The sequence below is a fragment of the Pygocentrus nattereri genome, chromosome 25, assembly GCF_015220715.1.
Source record: "Pygocentrus nattereri isolate fPygNat1 chromosome 25, fPygNat1.pri, whole genome shotgun sequence".
In the NCBI taxonomy this organism is placed as follows: Eukaryota; Metazoa; Chordata; class Actinopteri; order Characiformes; family Serrasalmidae; genus Pygocentrus; species Pygocentrus nattereri.
In genome coordinates, this window is record NC_051235.1 from 30,874,250 (window position 1) to 30,894,195 (window position 19,946).

Below are 19,946 nucleotides of genomic sequence, written 5' to 3' on the forward strand. Positions count from 1 at the left end.
AAAACAGTGATATATATATATATATATATATATATATATATATATATATATATATATATATATATATATATATATATATATATATATATATATTTGGTATATTTGTTCTCACATTCTTACCTAAATTGTTTTTGATGGTGAAGTTGGGGTTGGTGGGCGTGTCCAGTCTGTAGTGGAAGGTGTGTCCCTGGGCAGGGTTGTCTCTGTCCACAGCGCTGATGGTCTCGATCACCTGTGGGTTTCAGAGAGTCAGAGAGATGGAGCTGGTGGACACTGGAGGCCAAAACTCATCTATTACTTCACTTTTGCCATCATGAAGAGAGCCCACTGTGACAGCAGCCCACATAGGATGAAAAATTTGTCCCATTCACTCATGAAATTAGAGGCCTTTATCCATGGGGTGCTGCCTTTCACACCACACTTTTCTGCTCCAGCTCCATCTATATATCTGCCAGCCCAGTTCAGGACAGGCTGTTTTTCTTCATGATCGACGGCTTGTTCAAAAGTAGGACCCTATCACCGCGCTCATTCTTTTCCTCTCGCGGACACGGAGAAAAAGCCAGGGAGCGAGAGAGGGGGCCTTTCAGTTACTGACACAAAAATCTAAAGTAGTGTCACATTGAAGTCTTGGTAACGTTGCCAAAAAAGTCAATTTTAACGGAAGTTAAGGTCACAACTCACAATTTTCAACCATTTCTGTTTCTCTATCCATCGTTAAGGATGTCCGCACTGTAGGAAAGATTTTAAATCAAAGCTGCATAATGTAAGATTTGGGGATTTGGAGACCTCTCTGGTGAAAATGTGTAACTGCATGCAATGTGTGGAAAAAACTATTTGCAGCTGTTTTTTTTTGCTTCGGCTCCCTCCGCTGAGCACGCGTCTCATGACTGAAGGAGAATTCAAAGAGACGTGAGTGAATCTACTACTGTCATCATATCTTCATCAGTGTGATGCTGGTTTTGAGATCACTTGAGGTCTGAACATCGAGCCAGACGTGGTGTGGAAAACTGCTGACCCGACGCCCCTGACATTTAAATGATGATTTCAGGCTTTGAAATACGTCGACTCAGCATATTTTATTCTATTCACTTTGTACTGACACTTTTTTTTTTTTCAATTTTAACAAAAAATAAATAAATAAATAAATAAAATAAAATTAGCTTTGAAACAGGCTTCACATGTTTGACCACCTAATTTACCTAATAACCTAATTTAGGGCAGAAAGGGTACTTACGTTGTTAAAAAAAGATCTATTGGTAGATGTTATTGGAATTACACTGCCTGACAAATGTTTGGGGACACAGTTCATTAATATATTTTGGTGCCACATTATATGAAGTGTCTCTAATAACCGTGTAGTTACATGTGAACAACATGTGCAACAACAATGTAACTACTAATGATTTGGTCAATGTTACAGATTAATTACAGAAGTACAGCTTATGTAATTACACAAGTATCAACTTGTTTTGCCTCGTGTAACTACACAAGTTTATCTTAGTAGTTGTAACAGCCTGTTCTCTGCCATGTAATTACACAAGTGTAATAACACATGTAATTACATTGGTATTCAGACTGGTACAGCAGTTTTCCAGCAGTAGAAGGAAGTGTGTAGTAACTGATATTAAGACATTATTTACACTGTATCTGCCAGCTTTCCTCACATTTAGCTGCGTTTCTGTTGCTACTGCTGTGGCACTGTAACCAGTTTCAGCTTTAAACCAGTCTGTGATGAGACGGAACAGCAGACGGCCCCTTATATCAACATGGAACTGTTATAACATTAATTAATGTGTTGCATTTCCCCCAAAACAGCATCTATATTACCACTGATTATTACACAGTAACTACATATCAACTACACAGGAACTGTCCACTTATTTTAAAGTGTAACTTACACTAAACTACAGGAAAGTTTGTGTCATCATTATATACACAGGAACAATGCACAGTGTAGTTATAGAATGGTATTAATCAATGTGATGTGATTAGGTTACCTTGTTACAACACAGTTATTACACACTAATTACGTAAAACAAATGTAATAATATGTAAAACATGCTTCCTTTAACTGCTGGAAAAGATTTCTGATCTTTAGTGTATCAAGAAGATGCACTTGTGTAATTACATAGGCTGTACAGCTGTATTGCATCTGTAACACTGACTTAATCATTAGTAGTTACAGTGTTGTTAACCCTGGAGGAGGCTTTAGTCCAGTACGCTCCACTTTACTTAGAGCGGACTAATACAGCTTATGACCTCTTATAATCTGTTATGAACAGTACTTGTAATGCATTATGTTAACAATTCATAATGCATAATAAGCATGGCTATAAAGTGTAATGCATTTTTATAAATATTCATAGCCATGTTTATAATGCCTTATGCATGTGTTATAATGTTATGAATGTGTTTCTAGATGCTTACAAATGTGACATAGAAAGCATTATATAGCATCGAAAAGGGTTCCATTGTAATGATGTCAAGCTTGTAACAACAGAAGAACCCATTTCTGAAGAACCATTTCACCATGTAAATAATTCTTAAGCTCTTTGAGTGTTCATGGTTCTATATAGTACCATGCTTATTAGTAAAGAACCCTTGGAGAACCATCATTTATAACAATGCAATGTCTGATATTGTGTTACTCAAAATAAACCTGCTTAGGCTATAATGCATTAAATTCCGGCAAAATTAACCAAGAAAACATGTTCATTTGTGTGAAAGACGGTAGAAATGGTCACTAAACATTTGTCTGGGTTATATACGGTTCTCAGACGCTGCTCTTACCTGGCCAGGTTTGCCGTTCTCACAAAGGAAGAGCTCCTCATTGACTGGAAACTCAGGTGCGTTGTCGTTTATGTCCAGAACTCTAACAGCCACAATAGCCCTGGAGATCTGACTGTGGTTTCCTAACAGAAGAGCAAACACATACAGCAGAAAGCAGGTGAGAAATGGACACATACACTTACAAGCCTTTTCAAATCCCAGGTAAATACGGTGACCCAGTTATTTTCTTTCTCTTTGAGTGTCTCTTGTCTGCTCCCGACTCTGTCTCGCCGCCTCACTCTTTCTCTCTCTCTCTTGCCTTCGTTTTCATCCCTTGGGCTGATGGAGAGACAGATGAGACACCACATCAATCTGAGAGGCATTATCAGGTATGCAAAGCAGGACCGCAAACAGGCGAAAAAAAAAAATCTATCACATTCAAAGTGCTTTTAAAATCCCCTGTACACACACACACACACACACACACACACACACACATGTTTTATACATAAGGCGAAAAAAAAATGAATATTTATGAAAGGGTGGCAGCTAAAGACTAAGAAGAAAAATAAAAGGCACTTTAATTAGATTAGGTTTTTATTGGAATTATTCATCGCCGCTAATTTACAGTCCCTTTTGAAGACCCCTGTAAATTAATCAGTGTTGCACCCTCTGACTTTTATTGAAATGATCCTTTCGCTCGGCCTTTGGAGCGCAACACGGCACCTCCTCAGTGCCCACGGCCACTTTTAAAGAGCCGTCCGTTTGACCTGAGGTAATAACGAGGGGACGCACCTACGCCGCACGTCGGGCTACATCACAAATAGCGCTTAAGTGGAGTGACTGTGAAGATGAAGTCAGGGGGTTATGAGGGTGGTCACTGCACTGATTCAGCTTTGGATTACAGATACGTCTGTGTGTGTTTTCTCTCTCTTTTCCGTCCACTGCGTGTTTGTTTCTCTCTGCCTATGGATCAAGCTGTCAATCATTATTTCAAGCTCATGGCCACTCGGCAAATCAGAGTGCGGAGTTGTGAAAGAGGGAGTTGGATGGTTTATCTGATCCCACAAGTTTACACACAAGTTTAACTGACCTTCATTAGTCCCACAACTGAAATTTCACCTTCACATGTTGAGCCACTTGTGCAGTGAAACACCACACGAGTGAACACACACACACTAGGGGGCAGTGAGGAAACTTGCCCGGAGCGGTGGGCAGCCCTATACACAGCGCCTGGGCAGCAGTTGGGGGTTAGGCGCCTTGCTCAAGGGCACTTCAGCCACTTATTGTGGGCTCCGGACTGATATAACAAGATATATGAACAATTTATTTGGACAATGCTGCCCTCCATGTGTTCAGTTCTCCACCCAGAAAAGGACACCATGCTATCAATCAAATCCCTCCTAACACAGTCTTCTGCCTCTGAAATGAAACTGTAAGCCACTCTAGATAATATGTAAAATAATAACAGCAATCCAGCAATAATATTATTATTTACATTGGTTTATTAATCTCTCTGGACATACAATTAATCATCTTGCTTGTTTAAGGTGGTTTAAGGTGGCATTGCACAAAGTTAATCGGGCTATAAATACCTGTGGGGTGTGTGACGGGATTCATAGATTGAGAAAAGGTGGTACAGTGCAGTTCGCTGTGTGGAAAATGGGTCGCAAAGCGATGTTAATGACTGGTAAAAGGAGTGATGTATTTGGGAGGTGAAAGGCCACAATTTGAAGGAAGTAGCTGGATTTGTAGGTCTTTCAAACCATTCAGTCATACAGGTCAACCAGAGGTGGCAAAAACCCCAGGCTACAGGACATTGTGGCCAACGTATGAAACAGATGGACAGGGACTGCCTTACAATCTTGTCATTAAAACTTTTCCTTGCATGGTGTTCTTTCAGAAATTGGTTGTGAAGAACCTGCATTGACTACTAAACGCAATTGTCCGCCTGAAAGCGAAGCAATTTTTAAGAGTCACCACCTTAAACATTAAGCTTTACGTTGGTATTATACCATTTCAATGCTACGTAGGAGTGCGTGAACAGATCAGTATGGGGTCGAATGGCTTTCCAAACCTGCTGGTTTACTGTATTAGGCCTTCACCCATCTTATGTAAGAGGAGCACAATTAAATGTTTTTGGGCACGTTGTTTTGGGACTGGAAAGCAAGAGCCAAAACATTAATATATTGGTTCTTGGAGCAAAATTGATGGATTTTTAATTCCATTTCTGAGTTTTAGTACTTCCTTCCATCCATTACTCGTTAGCCTCATAGCTCCACTTCATCTTCATGCTCTTAGGGCGTCTTCCTCCCACTGATACTAGCTTATTAGGGGTCTATATAGACATGATTAAATTGAGTTGAAGTGCTCCATAATAGAGTCTTTAAAGCTGTACGGAACAACAGAAGAGCTCTGTGAGAACCGCACTGCCGAAAATGAAGTTTACTCCTCTGTGGCCAAGTAGGAGGAACAAAGCATTCTTACTCCAACCATCAGATGTCATAACAGTTTTCGCCCCCAAGCAGTACGCATTACTATTAACGAGTTGTCATGAGCCGTTTTGATACTGATAGGTCCTACAGTCAAACTCTTTGAACCCGTTTCACTCTCATTAATTATATCTCGCCCACTACTAGCGCATATTTTTGTTTGCACTGCGTTTGCCGTCTTCTGTGCGGTGCTGTTTTGGTGCAGGCTGTCTTTGGATCTGAAGGGTTTTGTATCGCAGGCCTGCCATTCTTGTTCTTGCATAACGCATAAGGATATCTTGTGTATATACAAATCATGCATGCAGAGAGGGGCTTTCGTACCATGGAGCACTGCAATAATGAATTCAGTCGTCGGTATTAGAGCACAACACTGAGCTGTTGTCCTTCATGACTTAAGTTTGACAACTTTATACAGCCATAAAATACGATATACATGCATTCATTACATCCAGTGTGCAGTACATCATCTTAATATGCTACATTTTGCTTGAACATTAGTGGCCAATTTATCAGAAACCCCTCCCTTGTAGCTCTGTCTAGCTGCTGAGACAATTAGAGACAGTAATATTGATGTACAGTTTAATGTACATATGCTAGACTTTCATCAGTGGTCAGCCTCTGACCACAGAGCAGCTTGTGGCTGGATATTTTTGGGTGGTGGTGGACGGCCGATATGCTCAAAACCAACCACTACACAAGTAATATTTGGTGGTCCCATAGGTCCACTGATGAATGAGGTAGAGTGGGACTAATGACCTGTCCAGCTACAGTTGGTAACTGTAAACCTACAAGATGCTTCTATGTGGTGGGTATTTGTGATAATACAGTGTAAATGAAGTGGACCTTCATATATCTATGAATATGCAACTAGTAGTTTCTAAAAAAAAGCGTCCAGTCAGTGGAAGCACAAGGCAGATGTTTCCAGTAAAGTGGCCAGTGAAGTGGGAGCACCAAGTGAATGTTTCCAATAAAGTGGCCAGTGAGTGGAAGTGTAACGTTTCTAATAAAGTGTCCATTGAGCCGGTACTATAAGACAGGGTTCCAAATAAAGTCATTTATTGTTTCCCTTTATTTTTACTGGAATGTTACAGTTAATTTTACATTCTAGTTATTACAAGTACTTTTATTTTGTGCTTTTACTTGTAATTATTATTAATATATCCCCTTTTTTGCTACATATATAAACATGATTATTAGGAGATGTTTATATGTTCCTACTTATCCATGGTGATTGTTCATGTTAGTACTAGTATATTACATGGACAAGACCCTAAAAATGATGTCTGCAACTATGCAATTAAGGTGTTATCCAAAACTTTGTATTTCCAAAAAGGTACATTTACAGTAGAAATAGCATACTGTACTTTTAATGTAAGTCAATGGAACCAGAATTTCCCAAGATAGTATATATCATACTAAGCATAGTATGATGTATATATTTCATTGTGTTTTTTTAGTTTTTAACTTAATTTGAAAATACTTGTTGCTCTTTATATAGTGTGTAAATTTCAGGATGAAGGGACCAAACAAAAAATGGTCCAAAATGACTTGGAAAAATGTCCGGTTCCATTGACTTACGTTGAAAGTAGGGTCGATTTTTTTCCTTTCTCCTGTAAAGTTACCAAGTTACAGACAACAGTGCTATCGTGACGAATCAACAGAAACCAGACAGTCGCGGACATGAAAGAGAAGTGTTGTAATAAACAAACTAGAAAAAGTCGCAAAACCAGGCCAAAAGGTTCACCAACACACATCAGTCAGAACGGGCAAAAAGGGACGAAGCAAAGAGGCAGAACTCGGAATAAACAAAGCCGTGGTCAAACACGGAATACAGGCAATCAGATTACAGACGCTCAGTAGTTCACCAAGAACCAATCCCTGGCGCTGATCCTAACTAAAGCACCCTGTCATATGACAGAACCCCCAGGTGACAGCATTTCGTGTTCTGGGGAGTGAGGGCGCTGACCGGAGCGCGAAGTCACGTGAGCCTCCATAGAACTGTGGGCAATGGAGTCTGAGTCTGAGGGAAGTTGCTCAGTCACTTGACACGTGATCTCCCAGAGGAGTCTGGCAGATGAAGTCCGTCTCTTTCTGAGAGCTCGCCGAATGCGTGGCAGCTACATTTATTTATTCATATATATTGTTTATCGTATGTGATTTCTGAATGCGTGCCGTTGTCTTGTTTATTTATTTAGTTTGTTACTTAGTTTGTTATTTCACAGCTTATGCGGTCAGCTGATGGCCATCAGTTGCGTTTTGTTTAGTCCGAACACGTCCTGTTAGGCAAACTGCACTTAAAGTTTTGCTCATGGTTCATTTGGGCCATTATCTGTATCGGTACACCCTACAAATTCTCTAAAAAGAGGACAATTCTATCTACAGACTCCATTTACCGCAGCTTTCCTTTGTCACTAAGTGATATAATACGTTACTAATTGTGCGCTCTGTATCTGCTGCTAATTGTAATGAACACTGTTTTCTCGCTCTAAGCTGTGAAAGAGAGACAAGGCAATTTTGGAATAACTATCACACGCAACACCTCGGGATGTTAATTTGAGTTTTATCACCCAAATACAGTCCCGTATAGCATTCAGAATGCAAATAATGCTTTACATATGGTTAACGCTGTTTGTAGTTCTGCTCCACGGATTTTAATTAGTGAGTCAGTTTTCTGGATCAGTTTTAAGGATGTTTCTTTTATCTGTGATTCAGGCTGGCATGCTTGCAGACAACTCTGGTTGAGTGAAAACAGTTTGTTTGATGCATCTTAATACTGGATGTTATGGAAAAATAACCTGGCTTTTTGGGTAAACTGTGCCATCATGTTGCCAAAAGAGTGGCAATGATCAAAAGTAGCACAGTCCAACTGCTTGGATGTTTATACAACAGTTAGTTCCAACCATGTGAGCTGATTGGTTGAGAGGCGTCTAAAGGTGCTGTTATTTCACCGTAACATCACAAACACTATCACTCCGCTGAGATGCTGTTGCTAAGCAACGGCTTTGACAGCTGTAGGAGACGCTCAGGCCATCTGAACGTTTTTACTTCTCACTTTGCTGCAAACTGAAAACGGACGCTGTTAAGGTCACATCTGACCGACAGCCGATTTGGTCCAACTCTGAAGACGAGATGACGCTAAATTCCCAAACTGTCGTCACCACTGTGCAGCTTTTCAGTCGGCAGCTGTGACAGAAGAACAGCTGAACAACCTGGAATCAGCCAGAAATGAACCCAACACCATTCGCCAAACTAAACGGGCTGTAAGAAGCTTTACAGACCGGCTGGAACAAAACAAGGAGCTGGAGAACGAACTGCTGGCTGTTCTTGTAAAGGAACTATAATTTGGAGGAAGGAATTGCGAACATTAAAACATATTAACGACGTGTTTACAGCCCAGTTTATTTATCACTGTTGTTGGAAGAAAACCTCATATCTCCAAAATGGTAACTTTACAGGAGAAGAAAAAAACCTACTTTACTTATAATGGAAGTCAATGGAACCAGACTTTTTTCAAAGTAATTTTGGGCCTTTTCATTTGGACTATTCTTCATGAAATTTACATAAAATATAAAGGGTAGCAAGTATTTTCAAATTCCATCGAAAACTGAAAAATGATAAACATGGAGATACAGTTTTCTCCTGAGAGCAGCGATATATTTAATACTTTGCAGAGACCCTTGATTCATTTTATTTCCAGTCAGAACAGCAATTAAACATATTATTCACTTTTCCGTGTGAGCAGGAAACAAATGTGTAACTGAAAATTACACAACAGATACATAATTTCCATGTTCAGTGAGTCCCTCTTTCCCTTCATCCCAGCTTCCGTTCTTTTCAGGAGCCTCACTTTCAGCTCCTCAGAGAACCTGCAGACGCACCTCCAAAGCTCAGTCTGAGAGGCTGGTTGATTTTCTGAACTGATCAAACCCATTCAGTGGTGCTGAGGTCTGGACTCTGGGGTGGTCAGTCCATCATTCAGCTTCTTTGTTTGATGTGTCCGTCTCCTTTTCTCAGCGAGGTTCTTCTTGATCAGCTACACGTCCTTTCAGACCCACGATGCTGAGTGGTCTTCTCACAGTGGAAGGATGGACAGAAACACTTGCGGATGTTTTCAGATCTGAAGCAGCTTGATCTTCTCCTCTCTCTCAGAGATCAAAGCTTTCAGTGCTGTTTATCTGATGGGGAAGTTTTGCTGGTCTACAAGGTCTTGCACAGTTCTTGAGAGCCTCCTTTCACCTTTAGCGTTTAATAATTACGAGAGGATGGTGAAATCCAATTTTCTCAGAAAAATCTCCTGTAAATTGGTTTAATAGCTTCTTTGACTAGAAATTAAATCAATGAAAGGGGGTCTCTGACTTCTGCACAGTACTGCATATACACTATATTTCCAAAAGTATTCACTGGATTTACATCCTTACATTCTGGAGTTACATCCCATTCTTAATCCATAGGGTTTAATATGATGTCAGCCCACCCTTTGCAGCTATAACAGCTTCAACTCTTCTGGGAAGGCTTTCCACAAGGGTTAGGAGTGTTTATGGGAATTTCTGACCGTTCTTCCAGAAGCACATTTGTGAGGTCAGACACTGATGTTGGACGAGAAGGCCTGGCTCACAGTCTCCACTCTAATTCATCCCAAAGGTGTTCTATGGGGTTGAGGTCAGGACTCTGTGCAGGCCAGTCAAGTTCTTCCACACCAAACTGGCTCATCCACGTCTTTATGGACCTGCTTTGTGCACTGGTGTGCAGTCATGTTGGAGCAGGAAGGGGCCGTCCCCAAACTGCTCCCACAAAGTTGGGAGCGTGAAATTGTCCAAAATCTCTTGGTGCTGAAGCTTTAAGAGTTCCTTTCACTGGAACTAAGGGGCCGAGCCCAACTCCTGCAAAACACCCCCACACCATGATCCCCCCTCCACCAAACTTTACACTCGGCACAATGCAGTCAGACAAGTACCGTCTCCTGGCAACTGCCAAACCCAGACTCAGCCATCAGATTTCCAAAAGGAGAAGCGTGATTGGTCACTCCAGAGAACACGTCTCCACTGCTCTAGAGTCCAGTGGCGGCGCTTTACACCACTGCATTCCACGCTTTGCATTGCGCTTGGTGATGTAAGGCTTGGATGCAGCTGCTCGGCCATGAAAACCCATTCCATGAAGCTCTCTACACTGTTCTTGAGCTGATCTGAAGGCCACATGAAGTTTGGAGGTCTGTAGTGATTGACTCTGCAGAAAGTCGGTGACCTCTGCGCACTATGCCCCTCAGCATCCGCTGACCGCTCTGTCATTTTACGTGGCCGACCACTTCGTGGCTGAGCTGCTGTCGTTCCCAATCGCTTCCACTTTGTTATAATCCCACTGACAGTGGACTGTGGAATATTTAGTAGTGAGGAAATTTCACGACTGGACTTGCTGCACAGGTGGCGTCCGATCACGGCACCACGCTGGAATTCACTGAGCTCCTGAGAGCGACCCATTCTTTCACTAATGTCTGTAGAAGCAGTCTGCAGGCCGAGGGGCTCGGCTTTATACAGCTGGATTCAGTGATTTGGATGGGTGAGTGAAAACTTTTGGCAATATAGTGTATGTGGATATGAGTGAATGTACTTAAGTGTGCATGTATGTATGTATCTGCGTAAATTTTGACTTACGGATTTCCGTGGCGGTCACTGTGATGTTGTGCCAGGTATCCGCCTCTCTGTCCAGTGGCTTGGCTAACGTGATCCTTCCATCATCAACATGAATATTGAACTGCCTCTCCAGATCTGTGTGCCGATCGATAGAATACCTGCCGAAGGAAGAGAAACAAAACTGCATTCAGTTCACATCTAAACGAATAAACCCATAACATACTGCGGATGCCTCAGATGTTCCACAGGCATCAGGAGTCTTCCGTACATTCTTTAAAAACATGGTTCTTCAGGGGGTCTTTAGTGTAGAAATTGGCTCTATATAGAACATTGAACACTCACAGCCCCATGACTAAAGGGTTCCTTTCATCATGAACATGCTCTTCACATTGAGAACATGGTGTGGATGGTTCTATATAGAAGCTTTAAAAGGGCTGCATATGGCACTAAATGGGTTCTTCTCATCTGTATGGTGTCAACTGTTTTCAGGCTTTCTGTTTTCTCCATCAATCTGAAGAGCCCCTTCATGATGCCAAGAGCCCTTTAATCATGCAAAGAGTTCTTTGTGTTTATAGTTCTACATAGAACCACTTTCTGTACTAGAAAATCCTCGAAGAACCATCGTTTTTAGGATAGAAGTCAGCCATTTTTTTACCTGAGACACTGAGGTGTCTTCTTGCTGTTTTCTATACTTAATGTAATTACATTGTTACATATGTTTAGTTACATAGTTATGAAGCTCAATTCAATTTCCATTTAGTCTGCATTGACATATTAGAGTCTGTATCATGGCAAAAATCATGGCAAAACTGTGAAGGATTGTTTTTCTTTCTGCAAATCAGATACTTAAGAGTAGCTTTTCATCAAATTCAAATCATAATTAAATGTTTTCTCTTTATGTCACACATGGTTGTCTTAAGTAGCTGCATCTTCTAAGGAACAGCAAAATATGATATTATGCAAAAATGAATTATAGCTGAGGACCATGATTTTTTTTTTCAGATAATTAGTTTTATTTAGTTTATTTATTTTTAAAAAAACATTGTGACTCCAAAGATTATATTCTGCAACATATTTCAAATTAACTTAAAAAATATTCAAATATTCATATATACAAACACACAGATACATACACCAGTCAGGCATAACATTCTGACCACCTCCTTGTTTCTGCGCTCATTGTCCAGTTTATCAGCTCCACTTACTGTATAGCTGCACTCTGTAGTTCTACAGTTACAGACTGTAGTCCATCTGTTTCTCTGATACTCTGTTACCCTGTTCTTCAGTGGTCAGGACCCCCATGGACCCTCACAGAGCAGGTGCTATTTAGGTGGTGGGTCATTCTCAGCACTGCAGTAACACTGACATGGTGGTGGTGCATTAGTGTGTGTTGTACTGGTGCGAGTGGATCAGACACAGCAGTGCTGCTGGAGTTTTTAAACACAGTGTCCACTCACTGTCCACTCTATTAGACACTCCTACCTTGTCGGTCCACCTTGTAGATGCAAAGTCAGAGACGACAGCTCATCTGCTGCTGCACAGTTTGTGTTGGTCATCCTCTAGTCCTTCATCAGTGGTCACAGGACGCTGCCCACAGGTTCTCAGTCCAGCAGCGACACTGAGGTGTTTAAAAACCCCAGCAGCACTGCTGTGTCTGATCCACTCAGACCAGCACAACACACACTAACACACCACCACCACGTCAGTGTTACTGCAGTGCTGAGAATGACCCACCACCCAAACAGTACCTGCTCTGTGGGGGTCCATGGGGGTCCTGACCACTGAAGAACAGGGTAATAGAGTATCAGAGAAGCTACAGTCTGTAACTGTAGAACTACAGAGTAATATGACATAATAATGTTGGATGAAGGTGGTGTAAAGGATGATTAGTCTGCTGCTTGTCTTTTATCAGTTCTATGCTGACGTCCTCCTGCTGTTTCTGTAGACGGGGAAGATGGTGAGGAGTCTTATGAAACCCTGTCATGATTTTGATAGCTCTTTTCTGAACCCTCTATAGCTGCTCCCTGTTTTTCAGAGCAGCCCGCCAGCAGCACTCTCCCCGACTGTAGGCAAGGCCCGATGAGGAACCCCATTTCTTGCTACGACAGTGTGGAAATGCAACTGCTTGGACGCCTTTGAACTGCGATATGAGATTCTCCACTAAGCTGACTGTCCAGCCAGAAGCCCCGATATTTTGTCTTTGGGGAGCATCTTTAGACCAACATTCTCATCTCGACTGCCTTCTTGCCACTGAGGGCCCATATTATTTTCCACTCCACTTCACTTTCCACTGAGGTGTGACTGCCAGATTGGATCGTATGACCAACTTTGCGGTCTATAATTCAGTCTACGCAGAACTTACAGTAAAGTTTTACTTTGTTGTAGAACAAATTGGAGATTTATTAATGAGGTATTGATTGTATTGCTTCCTAAGTATGTGCTTTATCGAGCCAAGGATCAAGAGTGTTGTTTACATGGTTCCCTTGAAGGATATACAAATATACCTGCTCTGGATTAGACGTAATTCACCATACACTCTTTACAAAGGAGTTCTTCAAAGGTTCTTCAAGGCAGAGGTGCTTAATGCTTAAATTACTCTAGTTATTACTGAATACAGCAGTAATGGACAGACAGCTACCAGCTTTTGGCTTAATATGAATTAAAAGATCTCTAAAATTTGTGATAATGGTGTTAAAGTTGTGATAAAGGTTTGGAAAATGTTAATTTGGCCTAGTGGCCTAGTTATTGCTTAATAAAGTAGTAATGATCAGACAGTTACTGGCCACTGGATTTTAAAGACTTAAAAAGGGAAGACAATTGCTGTGAGAAAGGTCATGATGATACTATATATATATATATATATATATATATATATATATATATATATATATATATATATATATATATATGACATAAACAAACAGAAGTGCTTTGCAAAATGATAAACCAGTTATTGCTTAATATCAAGTCAATTATTTAGCAAGCACTGGATTTCTAAAGCATAAGACGACTGTAACTGTATTGCAACGGCATCTTTCCTTTGGCAAGCTATCCACATCCGAAATTCCAGAATTACAGAAGCCTATTTAAATATCAACTTCATCCCTCCATCCCTGATGATAATGAACAAGAACTTCCCGTTAAACCGACGGGGGCTTTTGAGACCCAATCAGAGGCGGAACCCAAACAGGTAAAGAAATAAACAATTCATTGGCCTAGATTACAGATCCGTGCAATCCACTCGACCGTGACATCACAACCCCTGCTAGGAGCCGATGTAGATGTTGCAGCTCGGAGCGAAGGTCCGGGAGGACCGGCACACACACATATACACACTCGCAGACCCACACTCACAGACCCACACTCGCAGCCAGACAGCACACCCCACCTGGGATTAGTCTCCAGGAGGCTGAGCGTATTTCAGTCAAGCTCTGACAGTTTCACGTACCACCGAGAGACAAACCCTGAAATGTTCTGCTACGTGTCAATCAAACTGACAAAGTTACAGTGGGAAATCAAAAAAAAAAGAAGGGGGAAAAAAGAAGAATAGCAGCTCGGAAGGCGAAGGCAGTGGATGTTTGTTTAGGGCCAGCGTGAGAGAAACATATGTCAAGTTTTTAAATACCGCTCTCGCTGCTTAATAGCTACAGAAGATAACACGTATACTCTAATTACGTGTCGCACTTGTGCTTAATTGCCAGACTCAAGGTCAAATTTCAAAGGCTGAGTGCAGACTTTATGATTAGGCAACAATTTCTCCACGCCATTAAAGGTTTCTCATTGCCAAGCCGCTCCTGTCTGAGGCTGAAAACAAAATAAGCACAGTAATAGGCCTTTAAAGATGAAATGAAACGCTTAATTAGTCTTACCATCAACAAGCAGAGCGGCTTCTCTTAGCGCGGTTTTTAGATGTTAGTTCGCGCAATTACAAAGAAGCTCTCGCTGTTGCCACTCGGCTGGAGTCGGTTCATCATCAGCCTTTTGAAGGATGGGGGAAAAGAAGTCGCGGAAACAAACGAAAGTTTTAAACAGACAGAAGTTTTCATTATTAGTACCATCGCTCGACGTTGCTTTGCCTCTCATTTGATTTCTAGTGGATGAGAAACGCCTTATTGCCGCTAATAACCGTGTAGTTACACATGAATAACATGTGCAACGGCAATGTAACTACTGGTGATTTAGTCACTGTTACAGGTCTATAGCCTATTTAATTACACCAGTGGATCTTCGACTCTGGAACTGTCCTGTAGTGCAGCACTAAAGTTACGCTTTAAATTAGACGGGTGGCTCCTGTGTAGTTGCTGTATAGGTACTGTGTAATAACGGAGGGGTAATATAGATGTTACTTTGGGGGAAATGCAATACATTTAATTAATATCATAAAAGTTACATTTTAAATGAATGAAAAAGCAGCATTTGATGTAAAGAACACCTTGCTAACTGTTGAAATGAAGCTGGGTCTGTTCTGTTTTGAGGCCAGTGGTGCAAGAAGATGCAATGCCAGGTTCCACTAAATATCAGGTCATTTATGCTTTGCATTTTAGTCCACAAATAACTCCTTAATATCTCAGGCTTATTAAACACTAAGGCTTATTATTCAATACCTACAAGGACTTTAATACCAACTAGTTGAGGTATTTGTAAGTAATATAAGTCAAATTTAAGGGTTAAGTCAACAGATGGTGACTAAAGATTGTGCATTGTTGTTATTATTATTATTATTATTATTATTTATTTTACTTCACAGATGATGCTCTCTCTGTTACATATGGTCATTACTGCATTGAATCCAAAACAAATACAAGCTGAGAAATGTGTCGAACTCTGATCTTACAGTATTATTAGCGATTCTGTTGCATGTGGACTTTTCTGTACTTCTTTGCAGAAAGGGAACAGAATAAAGTGTGCAGCGTGCACCATTTGCCTCTTTGTTATTAGGTCAGTTATTCCACGGGGAGGGTCACAGATGCACGGTTTATTCCAGTGCGCGACGCCGCAGTCCAATAGGCTGCACTCAGCAACTGTGCAGATGCAAATGTTATGGAGGGGACATGACGAATATTAAACGCCGCTGCCGAGTGTGCATGGCACTGGCGGTGTACATCAATCTGGAGCAACCTCTAACAAGACCAGTCACCTTGCGCTGCATATGCTCCGTGTCAGGTGACAAGACACAAAGCGGGGCCGGAGGGACTCCTGTCAGGAGAGGTTAAACAAGCTCTGCTGATCAGCGGCAGAGCAGATAAACACCCTCACTGAGAAGCTCTGAGCGCTGAAGACTCGGACTGTTCCTCAATATCAACAATGTCAAGATCGAACCTGTTTAGCGTTTGAGATGTGCAATTAGCATAGCTGATATTTTAAAACGGATGAGTCCAGTTTGAAAATCGGATTAGCTAAGCTGCGTTCATATTGTGGTACTCAATATTTATAATATATAACACGATTAAAGTCTGTATTAAGACAAGCCAGTTACTACAAGCCATTGTGTTGTCCTGGCGGAATTGGCTTTAAGCACCTTTTGCTTGCCTACTGTTTGGGAACTACAGTGCTTGGAGGAGAAATTATTATTATTATTATTATTATTATTATTATTATTATTATTATTATTAAGATATTGGTGATGGGGTTATTTATGTATTTATTTATTTTAATATATATATATATATATATATATATATATATATATATATATATATATATATATATATATATTTATTTTAGGAGTAGAAAATAAAAAGACCAAATTTTTGGGCTAAACAGACTAACAGTAAAATTTTGGCCAGTGATAATAAACATGTTTAATTTTTGGCTGAAACGATCTACAATAAAGTCCCAAAGTCTAACACACTAAAATAATGATAATGGTAATAAAAGTAAGAAATACTGATTACAAAAAAAAAAAAAAACCCTTTTCTTTGTTCTCCAGGTACGGTGAGAAAATATTGACTGTTTTATGAAGTCAATTTTATGAAGTAAGTTTATGATGTAGTTTTATGAGGCAATATTTCAGGTTCATGTCAAGGCAGACATGTTCAAACACGATTCCCTATTCGCTTCAGCTGGGCTTTAATTCTTTAATTCACATGCTTTTAATATTAACTGATCTAAAATGGATTAATACCGATTTATTTATCGCATATGACAACACTAAGTAACTCAGTATCGTTTGTTGAAAAACCTTTTTCACCTCTCTTTATGAAAGTTGTCATTGTTAACACACATTGGTCAGATCCTGCTGGTGTGGGTTCATGGCTATTTCTTCTCCAACACTGAAGTGACTCGCATGCTAAGAGCACCCCTATTGAAGAAACTCCAGACTGCTAGGCTGCAGTTCCAAAGCCAGGCCAACATCCTTTATATACTTAAAAAGGGGTTTCCAGCAGTTTGACGCTGTGGACCATTTCTTTCTGAGTTTGTTCTGAATTTTCATGTTGGTGCATCACTAATGTAGCCGTAGTTTTATGAAGCAATGCTTCACTTTCGACTGCATTATTGTGCTTTCACTTCACTTCCTAACACTCCATAGCTGTGGGAAAACAACAGTGGATTACTGATTGACTCAACAAGTATACAGTCGGTATTTTCTCACCATACCTGCATCATTGGACTCACAGCCAGCTGCTAAATAACAATAACAGCCACTTTATATAATTAGTATCCTGGGTGCTTGTCACAGACCAAGAACAGTTGTAACGCATTTTAACTATTCTCATTATGTATCATCTCGAATGCTGGCATTCGTCTTCAGAAATGAATGAAGACATTGAGGAATTCCTTTGAAAAGCGTCCATAAAAAAGCTGGATAGGCTCCCCCTATAGAAGTCGGTCCGGAATCTTTTCGTCTGTTAGGTTCCATTCTTCTTGCTATGGATTGTTTAGGTCTAGCTCCAAAGTGAGAGGAGTGAGGAACACTGAAGCACTAACACAAGAGAACGCAATAAAATTCCCACCAAAAAAAGCCAAATAGAAACTGAATGTGGAGTGAAAGGTACCGATTTGAAGCTGTTTACTGAAGGACGCTGATCTGAGCGAATGTATCTTGTCACTACACACCTCTGAATGCAAGAAGACTAAAGAGCACATGTTGAAAAACAGCCCTGGTCTCTGCTGTTTTAAGGCAGAGTTTCTCGAAAAGGCAGCCAGAATCTACCTGCAATGTCTTTCGGTTCAGTGCATTAAGTATAGCTTTGGGCTTGTTGTGCAGAGATGGAGGGTGGAGGAGGAAAAGAGAAGAGGAGAGGGACGGAGAGAGTGAGAGAGAGGGAGGAAAGGAGGAAGAAAGAGAGAGAAAGATTGATTTGATTCAGGTTATACGAGGTAATCTATACTCCGACTGAAATGAAGGAAGCAGGATGTGTTAGTGTGGCGGTGCCTTTTTTTCGGCTCTTCCATTTGCAAAGTGCCTTTTACCTTTAAATGACATTATCTGTCCCGGCAGTCGGGGGGAAATGTGACTTTGCCACTTTACGTCTCAAAATTCACTTAAGGATGCTGTTGCTTTTGTGAAATATTGGGAAAGATAATATATTTCTTGGTTGCAAAATGCGCTGGATCAAGTAGTTTTTGCCAAACATAATTTACTTGATGGCCACAGGATTGAGGTAATTCATCTTACAAAATAAAAGCGGTGCATGAGCGCAGTGGATAAGAGAGTTCTACATGCCCTACAGTCTACAAAACGTACCATTATCAGAACTGGAGGCAAAGCTGAGCTTCAATCACAGTCAATCAGCCAAGAAGTGTTTGGTGTCTGAAATTTTTCATTTGAAATTTTTTTAGGTTTTTGCACCGGAGCGAAAACATGGCACATGGATTTCGGCCACAAAGTTAAAAAAAGGAAATAATAGAACATAAAATGTTATATTTATCTGATACCTGTAGTATTTTGATGAATTTTGATGAATGAAGCAGTAGAACAGTAGAACAGTACAATGTGTGTTATCACAAAATCACATCCCAGCTGTGATCTGGTGGCCGTAGATCATCTCAGCCGTGATGTTATAGTGATAACTCCCTCCTCGAGTGCTCTACTGCTTTAATACAGCAGGTAAATAAATACAGTAAGAAATGAATAAACTGGCCGTGAACGCGGCTTTAATATGTTTTAATGTTCAGCTCCTTCCTCCTAATTAGAGCTCCTTAACGAGCAGCTCGTTGCTACGTCAGAGTAACGAGCTCCGCCCACTCGCTGCACTACTTTCGGAAAGTAGTGAAAGTTTATACCGTTCAACACGGCGGAGCAGAAACTGGTCTGATCTTTAAAAGACGGCGGCGGGACGGACGTCTTCCTCTCGGCCTTCTTTAATAAGGACATGTGAAGGACGTTTTCCTGAGTCTGATGTCATTTTAAAGACAAGCACCGCTCACTGCTGCTCATCTCGCTCTGACTGGACTCACGGGATGCTGGTTGTCATGGTAACATCTACACTAAGTGGGTCTCTACTCACGCTTATAATTTCGGATGAAATCATTTGTAGTGAGCATGTAAACGGAGATTCTCCACCAGGTTCTGGAGCAGGGTGAAAATATGAACATCCATCTTAATGCGCAAGCAGAACATTTTCAATCGGACTGGAAACCATCTTTCCATGTAAACACGGATACTGTTTATCTGCTTCTAAACTCTGCTACGTTACCGCCACCAAAAGGACATCCAAATAATATAAAGGTGGATACAGCTCACAAATCAAAAGCACTTATGATGGAAAAGTTGACGTTATGGGTGGACACCACTTTCGGAGTGAAACCGGAGAATCATTTGTCTGATGTTTGTATCGAAACATGAGAAGCTGACCAAACACCTGTTCTACTAGGACCTGTTTAACTCTATAACATATCTGTGGTACATTTTACCCGGTGTTCATGTTCTCTCCAACTAGCAGCATCCGAGGCCTGAATTTTGTCATTTTTTTGTCAATTCTATATATAACAGAACACCGTACTGCGTCAGGAACCACAGTGATAGCTCACAGTCTAATCTATTTTGCTTTCCAGGCACAGAATGCAAACAAGCAAACAAAAAACTACTGAAATATATCATTACACTGGAGGCAGC

The 19,946-nt window shown here is 40.7% G+C and overlaps 1 protein-coding gene across 4 annotated transcripts in view; it reads right to left on the minus strand.

The window, feature by feature from the left end:
- cdh8 (cadherin 8) overlaps positions 1-19,946 on the minus strand; it is a 223,138-nt gene that overhangs the window by 15,042 nt on the left and 188,150 nt on the right. For all 4 annotated transcript variants that reach the window (XM_037534611.1, XM_017722221.2, XM_017722222.2 and 1 more), the window contains exons 8-10: positions 10,910-11,046; positions 2,791-2,912; positions 121-232 (exon numbers count right to left, since the gene is read on the minus strand). In XM_037534611.1, the coding sequence (XP_037390508.1) occupies positions 121-232; positions 2,791-2,912; positions 10,910-11,046 (371 nt within the window). The remainder of the gene's footprint in view (positions 1-120; positions 233-2,790; positions 2,913-10,909; positions 11,047-19,946) is intronic.